Raw genomic sequence first — 25,043 nt, 5'->3', positions numbered from 1 at the left:
GGTACAGGCAGGGAGCCGGTATTGCTGTTCAGGACGTGCTGACAGGCGCATGCGTGAACTGCCGTTTGCCTATTGGGCGACATGTACTTACTCGCGAGTGTACTTAAAGTGAGTGTCCTTAAAGCGGGGTATGCCTGTAGTGTGTATAAGTTAGAATTTTAAGATGCATGCACGATTGGGTCTGCGAAGGTATTACCCACAGAGAGATGACAGGATTGTCATGATGATGCTCTGCGGAGTTTTGTCAACAATACTCATCTGCCTGTGTTCCTTATACATCGCAGATATCTATCACCATGGTCAATGTAACACTACACTAAGCATCTCACCCACAAACATCACAAAGTCCATTGGTTCCCTGGAAGTGAAGCTTGTGAATGCTCTTGTATGTGTTTTGGCAGTACTCATCATTCTCTATGTATGTGTCATGTGCAGCAAAACTTTGATCCAGAAATGTGTTGCACCCCCACCGAGAGGAGAGGGTCACCCAGGGGCGTGTGTCAGCCACAAGGAAAGGATCATGTCAGCCATTTTTGACCATCGCAGACATTTTTTGTTCTGTTTTTCTGAGTGAATGATGTATATAATGCGTGCAGGAGTGATAATCATGCATTCACTTCCACAGACACAAAACCCCTCAATTCTCAGAAATAGAATGTTGTGCTAATTCTCAAAATATATGATGGTAGAGATAGATGCCATTTTCTTTAGCTAGCAGCAGAAAGGTCACTTGCCTAAAATAAGGTTTCTAGCATTTTTGTATCCATTTTTACACACTACAAACACCAAATATTTCAGGGCTGAAAGTAGTTTATGGAAAGAACAATTTTGGGTTAGTTTAGTTCTAAATGTAGGAGGTGGGTGTCAAGATAGAGAGGGTTTGGCCCGGGATTAAAGGGGTTACACCCCATTTGGCCACCCTCTACTCTCACCTGGGAAGCAAGGGGTTAACTGGACTGAGGTCCAGTAATGTGTTTTGCCTCGCTTCAGTATCCAAATGTTTATTCCCCTGTGTAAATGTATTGTGTTATCCTGGTGTTTGCACTCACACATACGGTTGATGCGGGAGGGAAGGTGTTACTGTTAAAATAGTGATTATAGCCCTTTGTGTAATTTTCCCGCCTTTTCAGGCTCCATTTTGCAGCCGTCCATAGGTCGCCATTGAGCCTCCATGCTTTCTAATGGCAGAAGTAGCGGTTTTGGACCTGTTTTCCAGCGACGACCAGCAGGTGGCGTCCGAGAGGAGGAGCGGCGGTTTCCCATTGTAAGTCAATGGGCTCATTGACTTCAATGGAGATTCCTCGACGCCTCGAGGAACAGGTTGGCAGCCATCCAAACCACAGACCGCAAAAGCGGATACAATGTCTTTTAAAAGAGTTTAATCACTACGGTCAAGGGCCCCTGGGAATAAAGTTCTTTTTGTCCCTAACCCCTAGGAACCCCCACACACGATCCACACCGGGTCCAGGAATGAGGGACCCCCGTAAAGGGTCGAGCGGAGGAGGGTCGCACCATTGAATCTAATGGCGACGGGCGCCATGCATTGTCAATGGCGGTGCCGGCCATTGATTCCAATGCGGAAAAGCCGCATGGCGAAAAAACGACTAAGTGTAAAATGTTGAAATGTGTAAGTCCATATCTCCGGTTCTGGAATGACCAGAGGGATGGGATTTGGGTGGCATATAGCCAAGGTTCCGGCTTTAATGCATGCCCCTTCCCAGCCCCCTCAGACCAACCAGATGGAGTGTGGACGAATGTAAAGGTTTGTGGATTTTCTCATAGACTTCAATGGTGGCGGTTTCCCCATTGAAAGTCTATGGCGGGAAACTCCATTGACTACAACGGCGGAGTTGCTCCATTGAAACCCATGGCGGCGGAGCCCGTTGTTTTCAATGGGGATTTAGTGAAACGCTGAGATTTCTTTTTAGCGGAGATTTTTATAATAAAATATGAAACGGTTTATGTGATATTTGTATAACTCCGGTTCCGAAGGTCGTAGCGGGCTGAAACTTGGACCCTATAGTGTACCACTTCCGGCATTAAGGTCTCGAAAGTTTGGACCCGCTGGACCTACCAGAACCGGGTATTTTAATATGTGTAGGTATTAAAATGTATATGGGGTTTTGGATCTGCTCTGAAAAATGCAGACTCCATCTGCCATGTTAAATAAGGCAGGAAGGGCATCCTGAGGAATTAACATAGCCCAGTGATCAAAAGCTAACCGCCCTGATTGTACCACGGGGAGATTAGCTCTAGGTAGCAGTACAACGGGGAGATTAGCTCTAGGTATCAGTACCGCGGGGAGATTAGCTCTAGGTATCAGTACCGCGGGGAGATTAGCTCTAGGTATCAGTACCACGGGGAGATTAGCTCTAGGTATCAGTACCGCGGGGACAGGAGCTCTAGGTATCAGTACCGCTGGGAGATTAGCTCTAAGTATCAGTACCGCGGGGAGATGTGTGAGTGTTTGTGCACTGTCAGTTTTGTGACTGGCGCTGGAATGCGGAAAGAGGAGTTATATACTGACAGGCCACGCAGCAGGGCCACACGTGAAGGACACGCAGCAGGGCCACACGTGAAGGACACGCAGCAGGGCAACACGTGAAGGACACGCAGCAGGGCCACACGTGAAGGACACGCAGCAGGACCACACGTGAAGGACACGCAGCAGGGCCACAAGTGAAGGACACGCAGCAGGGCCACACGTGAAGGACACGCAGCAGGGCCACACGTGAAGTACACACAGCAGGGCCACACGTGAAGGACACGCAGCAGGGCCACACGTGAAGTACACAGCATTTCTCTATTACAAAAAGTTATTTTTGGGGGGACACAAATCTCACTTATCCAGATCTGAATAGCAAAATAATCTTCCAAGAGTGACATTGTGTGGGGTGTGTGGGGTGTGTGGGGTGTGTGGGGTGTGTGGGGTGTGTGGGGTGTGTGGGGTGTGTGGGGTGTGTGGGGTGTGTGGCTTTTCTGCGGCCAGAAGCCAGTGAAAATGACTCTCCCTGTCACACTGCGCAGTCCCAGAGTGGGATATCGCTGGGTGTGCAAAGATGGCAGCTCGCGCTCAGAGGCTCACGTCGCTGGGTGGGATGGGGGTCCTAACATGGCGCTGTGAGCGTGCGGGCAGTTGGCGCAATGACGCAAGCGCTCTCTGAGGGCGCTCGCGCAGGAAGTGGTGTACGTCAGCGCGCGCTGGTTGCCGTTACGCGCTGGTGTTTTGGCCTCCGCCATGTACCGGACACCGCTGCGGCGCAGCCCTTCCCCGGACTACCGGGCCACCTCTCCGGAGTACCGGGCCACCTCTCCGGAATACCGGGCCCACACACCGGACTACCCGGGAGCCTCCCCGGATTACCGGGCCACTTCTCCCGCCAGGCCCCGCCGCTCTGACTCCCGCCCGGGCCGGTCCCAGTCCAGGCCCCGCCGCTCGGACTCCCGCCCGGGCCGGTCCCGGTCCAGACCAGGCCGCTCCAGCTCCCGGGGCCGCTCCCCGTCCAGGCCTCGCCTCTCCCCGGACTCCCGCCCGGTTCGGTCCCAGTCTAGGCCTCGCCTCTCCCCGGACTCCCGCCCGGGCCGGTCCCAGTCTAGGCCCCGCCTCTCCCCGGACTCCCGCCCGGGCCGGTCCCGTTCCAAGCCCCGCCTCTCCCCGTCCAGTCCCCGCCGCTCCCCGGACTCCCGCCCGGGCCGCTCCCGGTCTAAGCCCCGGCGCTCCCCGTCCACCAGTCCCCGCCGCTCCCCGGACTCCCGCCCGGGTCGCTCCCGGTCTAAGCCCCGGCGCTCCCCGTCCACCAGTCCCCGCCGCTCCCCGGACTCCCGCCCGGGCCGCTCCCGGTCTAAGCCCCGGCGCTCCCCGTCCACCAGGCCCCGCCACTCCCCGGACTCCCGCCCGGGCCGCTCCCGGTCGCGGCCCCGCCTTTCCCCTGACTCCCGGGGTCGCTCCCGGTCCAGGCCCCGCCTCTCCCCGTACTCCCGCCCGGCCCGGTCCCGGTCCCGTTCCCCGTACTCTTCTTCCTCCTCATCCCGCCGCTGGTCCCGGTCCCCCAGCAAAGAGGTTCCCAGCGAGCACCGCCACCCGTACCGGAGCCACGAACTCGACTTGGTGAGTGCGAATTAGCATAACTCCTCCCCCTCATTAGCACAGAATGGGTAATTTGCATGGTCCTCCCCCTCATTAGCATACGACGGGTAATTAGCATGGTCCTTCCCACTCATTACCATACGACAGGACATTTGCATGGCCTGTCCCACTCATTAGCATGACAGGACATTAGCATGGCCGTCCCACTCATTACCATACGACAGGACATTTGCATGGCCTGTCCCACTCATTAGCATATGACAGGACATTTGCATGGTCCTTCCCACTCATTACCATACGACAGGACATTAGCATGGCCCTTCCCACTCATTACCATACGACAGGACATTAGCATGGCCCTTCCCACTCATTAGCATATGACAGGACATTAGCATGGCCGTCCCACTCATTACCATACGACAGGACATTTGCATGGCCTGTCCCACTCATTAGCATATGACAGGACATTTGCATGGTCCTTCCCACTCATTACCATACGACAGGACATTAGCATGGCCCTTCCCACTCATTAGCATATGACAGGACATTAGCATGGCCGTCCCACTCATTACCATACGACAGGACATTTGCATGGCCTGTCCCACTCATTACCATACGACAGGACATTTGCATGGCCTGTCCCACTCATTACCATACGACAGGACATTAGCATGGTCCCTTCCACTCATTACCATACGACGGGTCATTTGCATGGCCCTTCCCACTCATTACCATACGATGGGTCATTTGCATGGTCCCTCCCACTCATTACCATACGACGGGACATTTGCATGGTCCTTCCCACTCATTACCATACGACGGGTCATTTGCATGGTCCTTCCCACTCATTACCATACGACGGGTCATTTGCATGGTCCCTTCCACTTATTCTACTGGATATAGATCCAATGTGGTCTTTTTCCCTCCTAATGGAGGTAAATGAGAATTTTAATCCTAATAGAGGTATATTAGTATTTTATCTGGTAGTGTTAGGACTTGCGAACGGGTGTCTGCCTTGTCGTGGCTCGCAAGCTTACAACGCTTTGGCCAAAGGGTTAACTAAATGACCCTTTATCAAGAGAATATATAAGTAATTTACTGTGTATTTTTGTCATGTTGTCATGTTGTCATGTTGGATAGTGAAAAAACAAAAAATTACCGTGCGCTACTATCTAACTAATACTTATATATGGGAACAGTGCAGTGACTAAACCATATAAATAGTGAAATAAACCACAATAACCACAGTGACAATATGTGTTTAAATAATAAAAATATATATCACATAACCGTGTGGCTGATAAAGGCGTCTGCTGCTATAAACACTGGGGGTGGCTCAGCACCCCACACACTCTAGGAAATGGAAACAAAAAGAAAACAGCGCACAACGCCAAATAGTGAAGCAAGTATTCATATGTATTAATAATTAATAGGTAATATATCTGCGTACATCAAATTGATAAAATTGGTGCATTTAGAGTATACCACACTTGTTACCGCTCAGTAGCTGTTAACAGGAAGGTCTGATGCTTGTCTTTTCTCTGCAGGAGCCTCTGCAATGGTTCTGGGGCTGGATTGTTTCCTGCACTCCTCAACTAGTAGGACGTCACTCCCAAAGGGGGTTTCCTTTAAACAGCCAAGCTTCGCTGCAGATTCAGATACTCAGTGGGACCGCTCCTCATCCGATGATATGCCTCCTCCAGGGGGATTTCCCCTTGCGTAACCCGTCTCTCCTGCAGCTGATCACTGCTCGATGAGGCCACTCAGACTTACAAGCAGTCTGGGGCCGTTGGAGTGGCTCGGCACACAGTCCCGCTAAGCGGACGCCAAACCGCAGCTTGCAGGGGCACTCTCAGCGTGCCACGATGCCGCTCCGTCACGTGACGGAGCGGCATCGTGGCACGCTGAGAGTGCCCCTGCAAGCTGCGGTTTGGCGTCCGCTTAGCGGGACTGTGTGCCGAGCCACTCCAACGGCCCCAGACTGCTTGTAAGTCTGAGTGGCCTCATCGAGCAGTGATCAGCTGCAGGAGAGACGGGTTACGCAAGGGGAAATCCCCCTGGAGGAGGCATATCATCGGATGAGGAGCGGTCCCACTGAGTATCTGAATCTGCAGCGAAGCTTGGCTGTTTAAAGGAAACCCCCTTTGGGAGTGACGTCCTGCTAGTTGAGGAGTGCAGGAAACAATCCAGCCCCAGAACCATTGCAGAGGCTCCTGCAGAGAAAAGACAAGCATCAGACCTTCCTGTTAACAGCTACTGAGCGGTAACAAGTGTGGTATACACTAAATGCACCAATTTTATCAATTTGATGTACGCAGATATATTACCTATTAATTATTAATACATATTAATACTTGCTTCACTATTTGGCGTTGTGCGCTGTTTTCTTTTTGTTTCCATGTCATGTTGGATGTAGCATTGGGCTTCCCTGTCGTCTGTTGTATACATATGCCACGCACAATAGCATTCCTTTTTGACACTTATACAAATATATCTTTTCTGGGGGCTCAGGGGTTCCCAAAAAGAGCTTGCTGAGGTTTTGTTTTGTTAACCATTCCACTCATTACCATACGACCGGTCATTTGCATGCCCTCTCCCGCTCATTACCATATGATGGTTCATTTGCATGGCCCCTCCCTCCCGACAAGGTCATTTGTATGCCTCTTCCACTCATGAACGTCTTAAGAGGATCATTTTGCTGGGCTCTTTCTCGATAGACTAGGACAATTTACACAGGATCACAAACGCCAGGCAGAATGATGGAGTTAAATAAAATAGGTTTATTTTGTTCTGAGCCAACACGAGCAACACAATACACAGTTTAAGGGTTACACTCGCCAAAACAGGGGTTACGGGGGGGATCCTACCACACGGGGTGCTGGACACTTTCAGTAGACTTACACAGGATGTTTTCCCCATGCCGAGTGTTTCTGGGTACCACGGTACCGTAGGGATGCTAGTTTTGTCCTAGCAAGTTACAGCCGAGCCTCGTTCTGGATCTGTGTGTATCCGACAAAAAATAGCTGTCTGGCTCTAATCTTACTAACTGTGATCGGCAGGGGTTTACATAGCTTCCCGCCTTATGTGCCTACCAGTCAGAGCATGGGTGCTACGTCAGCCAATCAGAGCGAGGGGCTTGCTTGTGATGGGCCAGGGAGGATGGGCATAAAGAGAGGGGGGTCAATTCAAACAGACCAATGCACACTAAGTCGGTTGGGGCTAGGCTCAGACCTCAGTTTCCGGTTTAAGCCTGATACCTCCTGCAGAGATAGATGCCTCCGAGTCTGGGATGTACAATGGTTCTGCTTTTGTAGTCCATGTTCCCCAGCCCAAGCACCTCACCAAACCCACTTGTGGATGGCAGGGCCAGTTTCCTTTGTGTGCTTACTGGCTCAGTAAGTTATTAGCCTAGCACACAGCAGTCATACATATACATTACATATGCATGGGAAATAAACTCTTACAGGAGGATACACAGAAACACACGTAAGACGAGAGCTCTGGGGTAGCAACCTTGACGGTTTGTTCCCCCAACATTAAGGACAGCCTTTGCTTTCTTGTCCTGGCGGGATAAGTATGCCACGTTGTTAGGTCCTGCCATGCTCACTGCCCTTCTTGTGCTGTATGAAAATATCATACTCTCTGCAGGGCAAGAATCCCCGTTTCCCCTCGACACCTGGTGCAACCAAATTGAGGTTGTGGTCCGTGCCCACAGGAACAGACCGCCCGTAGACATAGGGCTGGAACTTTAATGCCTACACGATCGCCAGACGCTCATTGTTGATCGTGGCATAGACGATCTCCCGAGCTAACAAAGTGTGGCTCGGGTAGTCACCCCATCTTTGCCCACCTGGCTGACTATAGCACTGATGCCTCAGGTAAAAGCATCCATTTGCACCAGGCACCCCTTAGTGTAGATTTTCAAATTGGAGCGGAGCGCTGGGTGACTCAGGATTATGAAAAAGAAAAATGAATACAATAGTGCAGATGGTATTGGAATAATAATATAAATAAAATGTTCTCTGTAGTGGTGGTACTCACAGATTGCACTATCAAATATAAGCGTATCAGAGACCCTTCTCTCTCTGATGGGAGCCCTTTGATGGAAATCCCTCAGAGTGGTATGTTGATAACGGAAGCTTGTAATAGAGTGGTTCAATAATTCTCCCAGGGGTATGTAAAGTGATAGAGAGAGAACACACGATAGAGTAGTACAGTCTAAAATTGTATTGGCAGCAATCAACAATTATATGTGTAATACACTCACATTTTGTAATACAATATGGTTCGTGGGAGAGGACAGCTGTGGATGGAGAACGCCGGTGGTTCCTGGAGCGGAGGAGCCCTTCCGCATACGTCACTGGTGCCTTCGTCACGTCCTGTGTTGTCGTAGGTCAGGGCGGAAGAGGCTGCCTGGTGTATCCGTCTCCTACTAGCTTGCCAGCAGTTGTCTCACGGTTTCCTCAGCACAATCACCTCCCACAGCGGATCGATTCTACGCGTTTCGCTGTGGCTTCTTCAGGAATCGAATCGATTCCTGAAGAAGCCACAGCGAAACGCGTAGAATCGATCCGCTGTGGGAGGTGATTGTGCTGAGGAAACCGTGAGACAACTGCTGGCAAGCTAGTAGGAGACGGATACACCAGGCAGCCTCTTCCGCCCTGACCTACGACAACACAGGACGTGACGAAGGCACCAGTGACGTATGCGGAAGGGCTCCTCCGCTCCAGGAACCACCGGCGTTCTCCATCCACAGCTGTCCTCTCCCACGAACCATATTGTATTACAAAATGTGAGTGTATTACACATATAATTGTTGATTGCTGCCAATACAATTTTAGACTGTACTACTCTATCGTGTGTTCTCTCTCTATCACTTTACATACCCCTGGGAGAATTATTGAACCACTCTATTACAAGCTTCCGTTATCAACATACCACTCTGAGGGATTTCCATCAAAGGGCTCCCATCAGAGAGAGAAGGGTCTCTGATACGCTTATATTTGATAGTGCAATCTGTGAGTACCACCACTACAGAGAACATTTTATTTATATTATTATTCCAATACCATCTGCACTATTGTATTCATTTTTCTTTTTCATAATCCTGAGTTACCCAGCGCTCCGCTCCAATTTGAAAATCTGCACAAGAACCATCTGGACATGAACAGTCCGTCCTAAGGGTGTAGAGCTGCTTTTCTATTTATTGTATTGCACTTTTTTATTTATATAATTTTTTACACATTGGTGAAGGTCACTAAACACAATTTGTGCACTGATTATTAATTGAATCACACTGTCACGTATATCGTATAATTACTTAATTATTTAATATTCACTTATTTTTTGAGAAGCGCCCGGTTTTTATCTTTTGTTTTTGCATACCCCTTAGTGTAGTCTGGTTTGGCCAAGATCAGCACTGGCTAGGGTACATTTGATGCAGCCTCACACTCCTGAGACCAGATGACTATGTGTGGGAGACTTTTTCTGGTCAGATCTGTCAAGGTTTTGACCAGAGCACTGTAGTGGGGAACGGATTTCCTGTAGCAGCGGAACATCTCAAGAAAAGCTAACTCCTGTTTTGGGTACCCGCCACTCTATGATGGCCGGGGTGGAGACTGGCTCGGGTTTGAGCTGCCCTTTGCCTACCCTGTGTCCTAGGTATAAAACTTCTGCCATACCGACCTGGCACTTTGTAGGCTTCCATGATCTTGTCTAGTACTGCCGCTATATGAGTCAGATGGGCCACCCATGAACTGCTACAAGACAGCCTGATTGTCTAGATAAGCCCTGACATACCCCTGCATCCCTTCCAGCAATCTGTTGACCAGGCGCTGGAAGTTAGCCGGCGTGTTCTTCATACGAAATGGCATGACCAAAAATTTGTACAAGCCACTCAGGTTGATGAAGTCCGACTTTTCCTGCCCCTCCTGGGTCAATGGGATCCACTAATAGCCCCGGCTGAGATCGATAGTGGTACCTTGCACCCACGAGCTCATCTAGGAGCTCATCCTTTCGGGGCATGCGATAGGCACCCCACACTGTTTGGGCATTAAGCTGGCGGTAGTCCACCCAGAAGCGAGTGGCTTCCCCAAGGATTTCAGGTATAATTCTTGATGTTCACCTGCCGGATGACCGTGTACGGGCCAGACCAGGCAGCTTGTTCTGTTGAGTGGGCTTCAGAACCAGGACCTTCTGCCCTGGAATGAACTCTCTGCTACGGGCATTTCTATCATAACATCTCTTCTGCCTGGACGTTGGCCTGCACCAGCCTCATGAGATCGGCTAACCAATCCCTGAGCTCCACCACATACTGCAGCACTGAGGTATCAGTTGTGGTGGTCATTCCCTCCCCTTCCTCATGAAACAGATCGTGTGGTTCATGTATTCGGCACCCGTACTAAAGCTTGAATGGTGAGAAGCCAGTAGACCACTGCGGCACCTCTCGGTGGGCAAACAGTTGGTGGTGTAGATGGGATTCCCAGTCTCCCTCTTTGGCCTCCACAAATGCCCACAGCATTTGTTTGTGAGTGCTATTAAACCGTTCACACAGTCCATTGGTTTGGAGATGTAAGGGACTGTGTGGAGAGGTTTAACTCGGCACATAGCCCAGAGACACTGGCACAGTTAAGACATGAACTGGGCTCCCTGATCAGTTAGGATCTTTCTAGGGAATCCTACCGTAGAAAAAATAGTGATGAGCGCCTCTGCTACCTTTCAGGCTTCTATCGAGGAGACCGACATCGTCTCTGTTTCCTTGTGCCGAAGACCACCACTGAGGATGCACTTTTTCCCCTGATCAACTCGGGATCATAAGGGGCTCGACTATATCCACCGCTACCCGCTGAAAGGGTTCTCCGATCACCCATAGCGGTCACAAAGGGACCTTTTGTCCGATCACCATGCCGGCCAACTTGCTGGCAGGTATCACAGGTTTCTTCAAAGGTTCAGGGGAGCGCCAGCGTTCACGTCATCGTTATGTAAGAGAACAATAAAAGCAACATGGTATGGTACAGTTTCAACCTGGTGTATTTTTCTATAAGTGAAAAGTAATTCACTCACACTTGTCTCCTTTTCAATAAGGCAATACAGAGATACTCCTCTCTCTGAACGGAGCAATAGATCAGGAAATCCACAAATGTAAACCCCTTGCTTCTCCTTTCCTTCTTGATAGATGTACCCAGGAACTAATAAGAGATGCCAATTGCGCAGTACGTCTCAAATTGTATTAAAGATTATAACAAATAAAAGCATATAGATGTACACTCACATGAGATACATATTAGCAGTCATGGAACGAAATTTATTGTGTACATCTATATGCTTTTATTTGTTATAATCTTTAATACAATTTGAGACGTACTGCGCAATTGGCATCTCTTATTAGTTCCTGGGTACATCTATCACGAAGGAAAGGAGAAGCAAGGGGTTTACATTTGTGGATTTCCTGATCTATTGCTCCGTTCAGAGAGAGGAGTATCTCTGTATTGCCTTATTGAAAAGGAGACAAGTGTGAGTGAATTACTTTTCACTTATAGAAAAATACACCAGGTTGAAACTGTACCATACCATGTTGCTTTTATTGTTCTCTTACATAACGATGACGTGAACGCTGGCGCTCCCCTGAACCTTTGAAGAATTCTGGAACCGAACAGACTAAGAGAACAGTCTAAACCAGGCTTTCCCAAACTTTTTTTTCCGTGGCCCGGTTATTTTTATACTTCTACTTCGTTACCCACTAAAAATTTTATATCCTATACTGGCCTATAGGTAAAATAAAACAGATAAGAATGTCCATACAGAGAGACTGGGGGGGGGGGGGGGCAGAGAGAGACCAGGGAGGGGGCAGAGAGAGACCAGGGAGGGGGCAGAGAGAGACCAGGGAGGGGGCAGAGAGAGACCAGCGAGGGGGCAGAGAGAGACCAGGGAGGGGGACAGAGAGAGACCAGGGAGGGGGCAGAGAGAGACCAGGGAGGGGGCAGAGAGAGACCAGGGAGGGGGCAGAGAGAGACCAGCGAGGGGGCAGAGAGAGACCAGGGAGGGGGACAGAGAGAGACCAGGGGTGGGGGCAGAGAGAGACCAGGGAGGGGGCAGAGAGAGACCAGGGAGGGGGCAGAGAGGGACCAGGGAGGGGGCAGAGAGAGACCAGGGAGGGGGCAGAGAGAGACCAGGGGGGGGGCAGAGAGAGACCAGGGGGGGGGGCAGAGAGAGACCAGGGGGGGGGGCAGAGAGAGACCAGGGCGGGGGCAGAGAGAGACCAGGGAGGGGGCAGAGAGAGACCAAGGATGGGGCAGAGAGAGACCAGGGGAGAGCAGAGAGAGACCAGGGGGGGGGGGCAGAGAGAGACCAGGGGGGGGGGGGGGCAGAGAGAGACCAGGGATGGGGCAGAGAGAGACCAGGGATGGGGCAGAGAGAGACCAGGGATGGGGCAGAGAGAGACCAGGGATGGGGCAGAGAGAGACCAGGGATGGGGCAGAGAGAGACCAGGGATGGGGCAGAGAGAGACCAGGGATGGGGCAGAGAGAGACCAGGGATGGGGCAGAGAGAGACCAGGGAGGGGGCAGAGAGAGACCAGGGATGGGGCAGAGAGAGACCAGGGATGGGGCAGAGAGAGACCAGGGAGGGGGGGCAGAGAGAGACCAGGGGGGGGGGCAGAGAGAGACCAGGAGGGGGGGCAGAGAGAGACCAGGGGGGGGGGGCAGAGAGAGACCAGGGGGGGGCAGAGAGAGACCAGGGGGGGGCAGAGAGAGACCAGGAGGGGGGGGGGGGGCAGAGAGAGAACAAGGAGGGCAAAGAGAGAGAGAGAGAGAGACCAGGGGCACCCAGTTCCAGTAGTCCCCGTGCAATAAAATGTCTAAAAGTGCTTGCAGTGCAATTGTTCTGAAAGTTATTTTTTTCTGCCTGCTGGGGGGGGGGGGGGGGGCTGCTGCTGCTGCTGCACTTACCCTGTAGTCGGAAACACAATGGAGCAGGAGCAGGCAGGTTCTCTTCTTCTTCAAGGCTTGCTGGAGTGAAGCTAGGGTTCCACAGCTTGTGCATGCTCTGGGCTTTCATACCCACCCACCTGACCTCCCTCCCCCCTGACCTGGTGCCGTGAAGATGCAGGAAGTGTTAGAGGCAGAGCTACTGCTGATTGCTTCTCTGCATGGGGTCCTGCACAAGTGCACAGCTAAGCAGCAGCAGATTTTTAGTTTTGTTTTTTCACGGAGCCTAGCAGAAGTGCGACCGCTCTGCCCTGTGTCCTAGCCATGCCCCCCAACAAGACTTTTTTTTAGGCGACCCGGCATTTTGCTTTCGTGGCCCGGTGCCGGGTCGCGACCCACCATTTGGGAAACGCTGGTCTAAACAAAAGGGTTTTGAGCAGCTTTTCAATTAGCACCTTACACTGGGTGGTGGAATTTATTTGTCACTGTATATTCACTAATTGATCACAGTTCACGTATTTATTCACTTTCAGACACTTTATTGTACTTTTTATTTCTGTAGGACACTGTTCACAAGTTAGCGACGTTACAATCGATTGCTTATAACTACAGGTATCACAGGTGCCTTGTGAAAAAAAAAAGTGGTTATTTGGCGCTCCTATACAGAGTGTGAAAACAGTGATGAATAATATTAAATATATAATCACCGGAAGGTGTATACAGTGCACTGATATGACTTAAATAGTGATAGTGCAAATGTGTAAAATTATGTGAAATATTAAGTAAATATGGTGAAAAAGTCGCAGCTCAACCCTATGTAGAGAAGGTCCAATTTCTCTTCTAATCTGATTGCAGTTGTAGCTTTGGGGAGCGCAGATTTCACCATATATAAAACAAAGAATTACTACAATAGGGCCATGAGCTCCAAAATGTTGTGACTTCTAGGTATCAGCCAAAAATGGGGACTCGCACATTCCCAGCAAATAGATAGCACTTTCTACACTGGTGTAGCCTTAGATGTCTTCAATTACAGGTGAATAATAGGGGTCTCTGCATTGTGTTCCTCAATAGAACAAAGATGACGATTTAGTGCAACATTGTCTGTTCACTAGAAATGTATATTTTCTGTCCTTCACTGTCTGCAGTCTTCCTGGCTGTCGGTGTGCGTCGCGTCACTTCCGATGGCGGACCACGTCCCTTCTGGGTACGATCGGTCCCGACTTTGGAGCAGCAAACTGGCAACAAACTTGTGCGCGGGCACACACGCTCACCCGCGATCGGCGCTTAGGTAAAAAAAAACCTATACTTATCCGCGCTCTCAACAGCCCGCAATGCCCCCTCCCCCGCGCGCACGTACATTTAGGACACCTGGCGCTCATGCTTGGAGCGCTCCAAGCATGTGCACGCTCAGCGCCAGCAGAGACTCGGCAATTTCTACACTGGTGTAGTCTTAGGCTATCTATTGCTGGGAAAGTGTGAGTCCCCATATTTGGCTGATACCTAGAAGTCACAAAATTTTGGAACTCATGGCCCTATTGTAGTATTTCTTTGTTTATATATGGTGAAATCTGCGCTCCCCAAAGCTACAACTACAGGTATCACAGGTGCGCCAGAACGTCTGCCTCCTGTGACACCCCTGGCCAGGAGACATCAGCTTGGCTCTCGTGTGTGACCCCTACTGACCAGCAGGGGGATCTTGTGGGCTAAGCACAAAAGATGGGCCAGGACTATGCTTTGGGTACAATTGGCTGTTTTACCCCTATCCATGGTTGGTCCGGAGACTCGGGAGGGGGAGGGTGGGTCTGTTCCCTGTACAGGCGTCTATGACGCCACACGAGCCGATGGGATCCGGGCTCAGAGTCATGGCTTGACAGCATGCTGCCGTGTGGACTCTAAGCTCGGGTCTGACCGGATGGCTTCCCTGAAGGCTCTGCTCTGTCTCCTTGCTCCTAGACACACAGGCAGGGATGAGGTGGCATGTTGGGCTCTTCCTGGCTTACCTCGCTGGCCTCCTCCGGGACATCTGTATGCGTAGACGCTAAGTTCCTGGGAGCGATTGGTTCATGGTCTGTTCCATGAACAATAGGAGCCTCTGAGCCAGTAACAGCTGGGTCTGTCTGCGGGTAACGACCGCAATCGAGCCGCTATGTCTGCATAATCACAAGATGCTCCAGCCCGACCATTTCAGGTCGAAGTAGAGTTACTGCGGCTCCAGTATCCATCAGGTCAGCAGCCATTCGGGTACCGATGGTCACCAGGCGGAGATACTGTTGCCACATGTTGTTGGGTTCCAGCATGATTGTGGTCACTCGATGTGCCTCTGTAATGACAGCATCTGCTGGGGTCTCAGGGATACGGGTCGCCTGATGGATCTGCTGGATCACCTAGTGCTGTTACATCATTGGAGCCAGACTCACTCAGACAATTGGACGTGGTTCTGTGGTACGGGACCCCAAAGTGGAGAGAGCTGCACAGAGGGTAATAGGTCAATAGTCCCTTTGGTGGCCCAGCCAATTGCACAAATAGCATTTTGTCTTGTGCAAACTCAGTGGGCTAGGATTAGGAACCGTGTGAGGACTGAGCACTTCTAGACTAATTGTCCGACCTTTGGGCTTCTGCAGGGCGAAGGGCTCTGACACTGAGATCCAGAGCAGGCATCTAGGGTCGTCTACAGAGCAGGGGCCAGGTGGACAGGAATTCATCCATCGGGGTGGCCTGTTTGGGCTAGACCGGCATGCCGTCCATAACACATTCACAGACCTCAGGGATGCATTTCAGTAACAATTGCTCCTTTAGGCTCAAGTCAAGGAGGGCCTTAAATGTAGGCACCTGGCTACCCACCGCTTGGTGCTGTAGGCTGACCGTGACTCAAATTCAACATGGGCGTCTTGGGATCCTTTGTTCAATGCTCGGAACAGCGTCCTGTATGTATAGGGGGTAATAGCATACATGACCAGGGGATTGCTTTCACCACTGGCTATTTTTCGTCATTCTCGCGATCGATTTTTCCTGATATGCCTCGGACGCTTTTCCGCTCAGATGGGGGTGCAGCTACTTTACACTCCCCATTCCTCCCAGGCTCCCAAGCACCTCGCCCAGCCCACCTATGGATGGCAGGCTGTCACGGGATACCAGGTTTCTTAAGACCTTTTTATTACCGGGATCATTGAGCAAAACCAGGTGGTAAAATAAATGGTAATTTATTTCACGAAAAGACAGGCACACAATGTAACAATTTATAAGGTTAACAAAGTTACTGGGAATGGGGCTAACGAATAAATCCGTTTCTGGAACGAAATTCATCAAGATAACCTTTTTTTGAGCACTTTCCAATGACCGCTAGTTACTTGCAAACGTCCTGGTACTGTTTTGGGCATGCAATGCCAGACGCGACCGCGACGTTCTCAAAAGCGGGACTTAGAAACTTTTCTGCGTTCAAAATCTTTCAATCCGGCTCGCGTCTATTCAGTCCAGAGCATCTTTGCTGCTGTTGGTTTGGCGCTTGGAATCTGCCCTCCTGATTGGGCTGCAAGCTCTAAGGCTTTCAGGCTTTCATTCACTAACCTGGGCAGCCTATCAGAGCGTGGGATTTCTCCGGTCAGCCAATCAACGATTTGCCGGTATTGTAAAGCTGGGAGGGCACCTTTTCTCAGGTTATAAAGGGGCATGCGCCAACCTGGCACCACTGCCTCTTTGCATCCTGCGCCCACCCACTGCCCAGGCTCCGCAGAGTTCTGGCAAATGGTTTCTCAGGCAGAACTGCAGTACCCTCCTGTTCTAACACAGTGACATCCCTGAGGCTTTCAAGTCCGGACTCTGCATAGACCCAGAGGCACCAAGCTTGGAAGCCATCTGGGCTGGCCGGAATCCATGACTTAGAAATTCCTCAGTTCAGTCACAGGTTATCAATATATATACACATTAAACTATAACCATTTAATAAAATATATTGTGTCCTGTTTTCTGTGTGCTAAAATGTATGAGTTCCTATTCTGGTGTTCGGGATGGAGTGAGTGTATATTCCCTACAGTCACTAGCCTCATTCTTGGCACACATGAGAAAAATAACTTTTAAACTTTTAGACACTGTTGGTCATGCTCAGCTTTATAACTTAGCTGGATCATCCCCTGAACCCCTACACTAGGTTCAGTGTACCTGGGTATCTCTGCTATTTTGGGGAACCCCTGTTACACTAGGGACTCCGTGTATAGCTGCAGATAGTTGAACCCCTTCATACCCATTTACTTTGTCTTAATTATTTATAAAATGTTTTACCAGGAAGTAATACATTGAGTTACCTCTAGTTTTCAAGTATGTCCTGGGCATAGAGTTAAGACAAATAATACAGCTAAATCCCGTTATAACGCGCCTCGTTATACCGCGATTCGGTTATAACGCGGTTTTCCCGTGGCTCCCGTTTAAAAAAAAAAAAAAAAATTTTTTCACACTGCACAAAAATTTTTTTTTTTTGCACACTGCACACACTGCACACACTCACTGCACACACACTGCTCATTGCTCACACTGCCACACTGCACACACACTGCACACTGCACACACACTGCTCATTGCTCACACTGACACACTGCACACACACTGCACACTGCACACACACTGCACACTGCACACACACTGCACACTGCACACACACTGCTCATTGCTCACACTGCACACACACTGCACACACACTGCACACACACTGCACACACACTGCTCATTGCTCACACTGCCACACTGCACACACACTGCACACTGCACACACACTGCTCATTGCTCACACTGACACACTGCACACACACTGCACACACACTGCTCATTGCTCACACTGCACACACTGCACACACACTGCACACACACTGCACACACACTGCACACACACTGCTCATTGTTCACACTGCACACACACACTGCACACACACTGCTCATTGCTCACACTGCACACACTGACACACTGCACACACACTGCACACTGCACACACACTGCTCATTGGACACACTGCACACACACTGCACACTGCACACATTGCTCACACTGCACACACACTGCACACACACTGCACACACACTGCTCATTGCTCACACTGCACACACTGACACTGCACACACACTGCACACACACTGCACACACACTGCTCATTGTTCACACTGCTCATTGTTCACACTGCACACACACACTGCACACACACACTGCACACACACACTGCACACACACACTGCACACACACACACTGCACACACACACACTGCACACACACACACTGCACACACACTGCTCATTGCTCACACTGCACACACTGCACACTGCACACTGCACACACACTGCTCATTGGACACACTGCACACACACTGCACACTGCACACATTGCTCACACTGCACACACACTGCACACACACTGCACACACTGCACACACACTGCTCATTGCTCACACTGCACACACTGACACTGCACACACACTGCACACTGCACACACACTGCTCATTGGACACACTGCGCACACACTGCACACTGCATACACACTGCTCATTGCTCACACTGCACACACTGACACACTGCACACACTGACACACTGACACACTGCACACACACTGCTCATTGCTCACACTGCACACACTGCACACACTGCACACACACTGTACACTGATTTTTTTTTTTGCACACTGCACACACTGCACACACTCACTGCACACACACTGCTCATTGCTCACACTGCCACACTGCACACACACTGCACACTGCACACACACTGCACACTGCACACACACTGCTCACACTGCACACACACTGCACACTGCACACACACTGCACACTGCACACACACTGCTCATTGCTCACACTGCACACACTGCACACACACTGCACACACACTGCACACACACTGCTCATTGTTCACACTGCACACACACACTGCACACACACTGCTCATTGCTCACACTGCACACACTGACACACTGCACACTGCACACACACTGCTCATTGGACACACTGCACACACACTGCACACTGCACACATTGCTCACACTGCACACACACTGCACACACACTGCACACACACTGCTCATTGCTCACACTGCACACACTGACACTGCACACACACTGCACACACACTGCACACACACTGCACACACACTGCTCATTGTTCACACTGCACACACACACTGCACACACACACTGCACACACACACTGCACACACACACACTGCACACACACACACTGCACACACACTGCTCATTGCTCACACTGCACACACTGACACACTGCACACTGCACACACACTGCTCATTGCTCACACTGCACACACACTGCACACTGCATACACACTGCTCATTGCTCACACTGCACACACTGACACACTGCACACACTGACACACTGACACACTGCACACACACTGCTCATTGCTCACACTGCACACACTGACACACTGCACACACACTGTACACTGATTATTATTTTTTGCACACTGCACACACTGCACACACTCACTGCACACACACTGCTCATTGCTCACACTGCCACACTGCACACACACTGCACACTGCACACACACTGCACACTGCACACACACTGCACACTGCACACACACTGCTCATTGCTCACACTGCACACACTGCACACACACTGCACACACACTGCACACACACTGCTCATTGCTCACACTGCCACACTGCACACACACTGCACACTGCGCACACACTGCTCATTGCTCACACTGACACACTGCACACACACTGCACACTGCACACACACTGCACACTGCACACACACTGCTCATTGCTCACACTGCACACACACTGCACACACACTGCACACACACTGCACACACACTGCTCATTGTTCACACTGCACACACACACTGCACACACACTGCTCATTGCTCACACTGCACACACTGACACACTGCACACACACTGCACACTGCACACACACTGCTCATTGGACACACTGCACACACACTGCACACTGCACACATTGCTCACACTGCACACACACTGCACACACACTGCACACACACTGCTCATTGCTCACACTGCACACACTGACACTGCACACACACTGCACACACACTGCACACACACTGCACACACACTGCACACACACTGCTCATTGTTCACACTGCACACACACACTGCACACACACACTGCACACACACACACTGCACACACACACACTGCACACACACACACTGCACACACACTGCTCATTGCTCACACTGCACACACTGACACACTGCACACTGCACACACACTGCTCATTGGACACACTGCACACACACTGCACACTGCACACTGCACACATTGCTCACACTGCACACACACTGCACACACACTGCACACACTGCACACACACTGCTCATTGCTCACACTGCACACACTGACACTGCACACACACTGCACACTGCACACACACTGCTCATTGGACACACTGCACACACACTGCACACTGCATACACACTGCTCATTGCTCACACTGCACACACTGACACACTGCACACACTGACACACTGACACACTGCACACACACTGCTCATTGCTCACACTGCACACACTGACACACTGCACACACACTGTACACTGCACACACACTACTCATTGCTCACACTGCACACACACTGCACACACACTGCACACAATTATTATATAGAAATAAACAGACAACTGCACTTTAACAGATGTATTTTGCCTGTACAACGTCTTGTGACTTTTGTTTCACAAAGTTAAGGGGGTGGGAAGTCATTGTGCTGTGGGGGTTGGGTGGGTGGCGGGGCCCTGCGCTGCGGCTACGGCGGGCCCTGTACTGCGGCGGGGGGGGGGTTAGCGGTCTGTGTGTGTGAGTGCGAGTGCCTGTCTGTGTGTGTGTGTGTGTGAGTGCGTGAGTGCCTGTGTGTGTGTGTGTGTGTGTGTGTATGTATGAGTGCTCCAGCCCGAGTCCGTGGAGGGAGGGGGGGGGGGGAGAGTAGCGGGTCCCTCCTGCAGCCAGTGGAGGGAGTGGGGGGAGAGTAGTAGCTCCCTCCTGCAGTCCGGGGAGGGGGGGAGAGTAGCAGCTCCCTCCTGCAGTCCGGGGAGGGGGGGGGAGAGTAGCAGCTCCCTCCTGCAGTCCGGGGAGGGGGGGGAGAGTAGCGGGTCCCTCCTGCAGCCCGTGTAGGGAGGGGGGGGGGAGAGTAGCAGCTCCCTCCTGCAGTCCGTGGAGGGAGGGGGGGGAGAGTAGCGGGTCCCTCCGCTCAAGCCACGCCCCCCCTCCCTGTCAAACCTCCCACCTCCCGCTCCGGCTCTTACACTTACTTACACACACACTCAGACACTTACACACACTCACAGACACTCACACACACACACTCACACACACGCACACTCACACACACTCACACACACTCACACACACTTACACTCACAGACACTCACAGACACTCACAGACACTCACACACACTCACACACACTTACAGACACTCACAGACACTCAGACACTCACAGACACTCACGCACACTCACGCACACTCACACACACTCACACACACCCACACACACTTACGCACACTTGCGCACACTCACACACACTTACAGACACGCACACTCACACACACTTACACACACACACACACACACACACACACACACACACACACACACACACACACACACACACACACACACACACACTTAGACACTCACACACACTCACACTCACACACACTCACACTCGCACACACTCACGCACACTCACACACACTCACACACACGCACACTTACGCACACTCACGCACACTCACGCACACTCACAGACACTTACACACACTTACACACACACTCAGACACTTACACACACTCACAGACACTTACACACACTCACACCCACATACACACACCCATATACACACACACACTTTCTCTCCCATATATACATACACACACACACTCTCTCACTCTACACAGACGGGGGGTGGGGTCGGAGCAGAGGAAAGGCCGCGACCAGCACCACCACCCGCTCCCCCCCCTCCTCCCGCGCAGGCAGCGGGAGCGCCAGGGACAGCAGTGGGGAGAAGAAACCCCCCGCTACCACCTCCATGCAGGCAGCGGGAGCACCGGGGACAGCGGTGGGGAGAAGAAACCCCCCGCTACCACCTCCATGCAGGCAGCGGGATCTGAGGTAAGCGGCGACCTGAGGGACATCCCCGCTCCCATCTCCTGCCCCGCGGCCTGTCCCGCGGTGACAGGGGGAAGCGGGGACAGGAGGGACATCCCCGCTCCCATCTCCTGCCCCGCGGCCTGTCCCGCGGTGACAGGGGGAAGCGGGGACAGGAGGGACATCCCCGCTCCCATCTCCTGCCCCGCGGGCTGTCCCGCGGTGACAGGGGGAAGCGGGGAGCGGAGGGACATCCCCGCTCCCATCTCCTGCCCCGCGGGCTGTCACGCGGTGACAGGGGGAAGCGGGGACAGGAGGGACATCCCCGCTCCCATCTCCTGCCCCGCGGGCTGTCCCGCAGTGACAGGGGGAAGCGGGGAGCGGAGGGACATGCCCGCTCCCATCTCCTGTCCCGCGGGATGAATATGCGCTAAAGCGCGGCGGCCATTTTTTTTTCCGCGACCCCGTTAGTAACGCGGTGGTCTCAGGGTGGACCCCGAGACCCGCGTTATAACGGGGTTTAGCTGTACATGGTTACAAATACAGTTACATAGGTGAACAGGGTATGCATTATATACAAGACATTGCATGCACAGTTGGAGATAATATATATTATAGGCCACATATATATTATAGGCATATGTAACCGTTACAGACCAGATTAAAATGTGAGGCAGCTTTTAGTATTGAAAGAACTTAAACTGGTGGTGGCTGTGGGAGTCTCCGGTAGGTTGTTCCAGTTTTGGGGTGCACGGTAAGAGGAGGAGCGGCCGGATACTTTGCTGAGCCGTGGGACCATGAACAGTCTTTTGGAGTCAGATCTCTGATAAGTGCTGCATGTGGTAGGGGTGAGGAGCTTGTTCAGAAAGTATTTGAAGGCAAGACAGGAAAGGTGAACTTTGCGCCTAGACCCGAGTGATGACGTATCTAGTTCTTTGAGCATTTCGCAGTGATGTGTGTAGTTGCATTGGAGAACAAAACGACATATTGAATTGTAGAGGGTGTCAAGTTTGCTAAGGTGGGTTTAGGGTGCTGAGCCATATACTATGTCAGCGGTGCGCAAACTGTGGGGCGCGACCCCCAGGGGGGGCGCGAGACTGCCGACGGGGGCGCGGGGTTTTCAGAGGCCCAGCGCGCTTCCCGAAGGCAATTAAATTAAGTGCCGGGGGAGCTGCAGCGCCTCTGTAAACCTAACTTACCGTGGCTCCGGCGGCTTCCTCCCTGCGTCGCCATGGCAACGCGGCGTCAAAATGACGCTGCGAGGTCATGTGACGTCACGTTGCTATGGCAATGTGACGTCATTACGCCGGCGCGCGGGTAAGTTGGGGTTGGGGGGGCAGCGGGAGTGAGGGGACAGCTGGCGGGGTGGCGCAGGGAAAAAAGTTTGGCCCCCCTGTACTATGTCTCCATAGTCTATAATTGGCATTAGCATTGGCTGTGCGATACGCTTTCTGACCAGCAGACTTAGGGAGGATTTGTTCCTGTAAAGTACACCTAGTTTGGCATAGGATTTGGATGTCAGGGTATCAATGTGCATCCCGAATGTTAAGTGGGAGTCAAACCATATGCCCAGGTATTTAAAACTAGTGACAGGGGTTAGGGTGGTGTTAGCGTTGGTTCTGATCTGGAGCTCAGTCACTGGAAGCTTTAAAAATTTAGTCTTGGTCCCAAATACCATTGTTACAGTCTTGTCAGTGTTTAAAAACAGGTTGTTTTGGGAAATCCAGTTTTCGAGTTTCAAAAAGTCAGACTGAAGTATGTGTTGAAGGTCAGAGAGGCTATGGCTGTGTGCATATAGGATTGTGTCATCTGCATACATGTGTATTGAGGCTTCCTGACAAGCTGTGGGAAGATCATTGATGACCACAGAGAAGGGAAGGGGCCCCAGGACAGAGGCTTGCTGGACACCACAGGTGATAGCCAGGAGGTTGGAGTCAGAGCTTGAGATGGACACGTTGGGATCTACCTGATAGGTAGGACTGAAACAGTTTAAAACATGCTTCTCTATTCCAGAGCACTGGAGTTTAAGCTGGATAACAGATCAACAGTATCAAAAGCCTTGGCAAAATCTAGGAATATTGCACCAGTGTGTTGTCCCTGTTCCATTACACACTGAATTTCATTGCAAACGTTTAGCAGGGTAGTTACGGTGGAGTGTTTGGGCGAAAGCCCGATTGGAATTGGCTAGGGAAATTTGTCTTGGTGTAGAAATCGCTTAATTGGGAGTGAACACATTTCCCAATGACTTTGGATAGTATTGGGAGAAGAGAGATTGGTCTGTAGTTTGAGACAGTTTTTGTCCCCACTTTTGAAGATTGGGACAACTCTGGCAGTTTTCCAGGTCTTAGGGATATGGCCTGCAGACAGGATAGAGTTGACTATAGAAGCAATTGGTTTGACGATGGCTGGGGCACCAAGTCTTAGGAACCTAGATTGTAGTAAGTCAGGTCCACACTGACTGCTTGGTTTTAATTTGAGGAGCGCTAGTGTAATCTCCTTCGGATACTGGGCCAAATTGAAAATTGTGGGCAGTGTTGGGAGCGGGTGGGGCTATGGGTACTCCCAGGCTGAGATTCATGTTTGTGGTTTGGGTTGCGTTTAGCTAATAAGTTAGTGGCACACTGTGGCGGTAGGGAGGGTTTGGCCCGGGATTAACGGGGTTACCCCCCAAGGGCCCCCCCTCTAACCTCGCCAGGGAGACAAGGGGTTAACTGGGCTGAGGCCCAGAACTGTGACTTAACCCTTGCAAAATAACATGAAAATGCTTATTCCCCTGTGTAAATGATGTTGTTGCTGGATCAGGGTCTGCATAACCCACCCACTGGGACTTAAGGGGTTAATGAGCTACAGTTTAAGGAAATCCCACTGTATTATGTCCTTTAAGGAAATCTGGACTTCAAAGGGTTAATTGA

At 51.3% G+C, this 25,043-nt stretch overlaps 1 protein-coding gene across 1 annotated transcript in view; it reads left to right on the top strand.

Annotated features, from left to right (window-relative positions):
• The first annotated feature begins 3,158 nt into the window (after positions 1-3,158).
• ZNF318 (zinc finger protein 318) overlaps positions 3,159-25,043 on the top strand; it is a 104,693-nt gene continuing 82,808 nt past the window's right edge. The window contains exon 1 of the mRNA XM_075584102.1: positions 3,159-4,108. Coding sequence (XP_075440217.1) covers positions 3,239-4,108 — 870 coding nt within the window. The 5' untranslated portion in view covers positions 3,159-3,238. The remainder of the gene's footprint in view (positions 4,109-25,043) is intronic.

This window comes from Ascaphus truei, unplaced genomic scaffold (assembly GCF_040206685.1).
Source record: "Ascaphus truei isolate aAscTru1 unplaced genomic scaffold, aAscTru1.hap1 HAP1_SCAFFOLD_448, whole genome shotgun sequence".
NCBI classification, from domain to species: Eukaryota; Metazoa; Chordata; class Amphibia; order Anura; family Ascaphidae; genus Ascaphus; species Ascaphus truei.
This window is presented reverse-complemented; position numbering and strand designations above follow the sequence as displayed.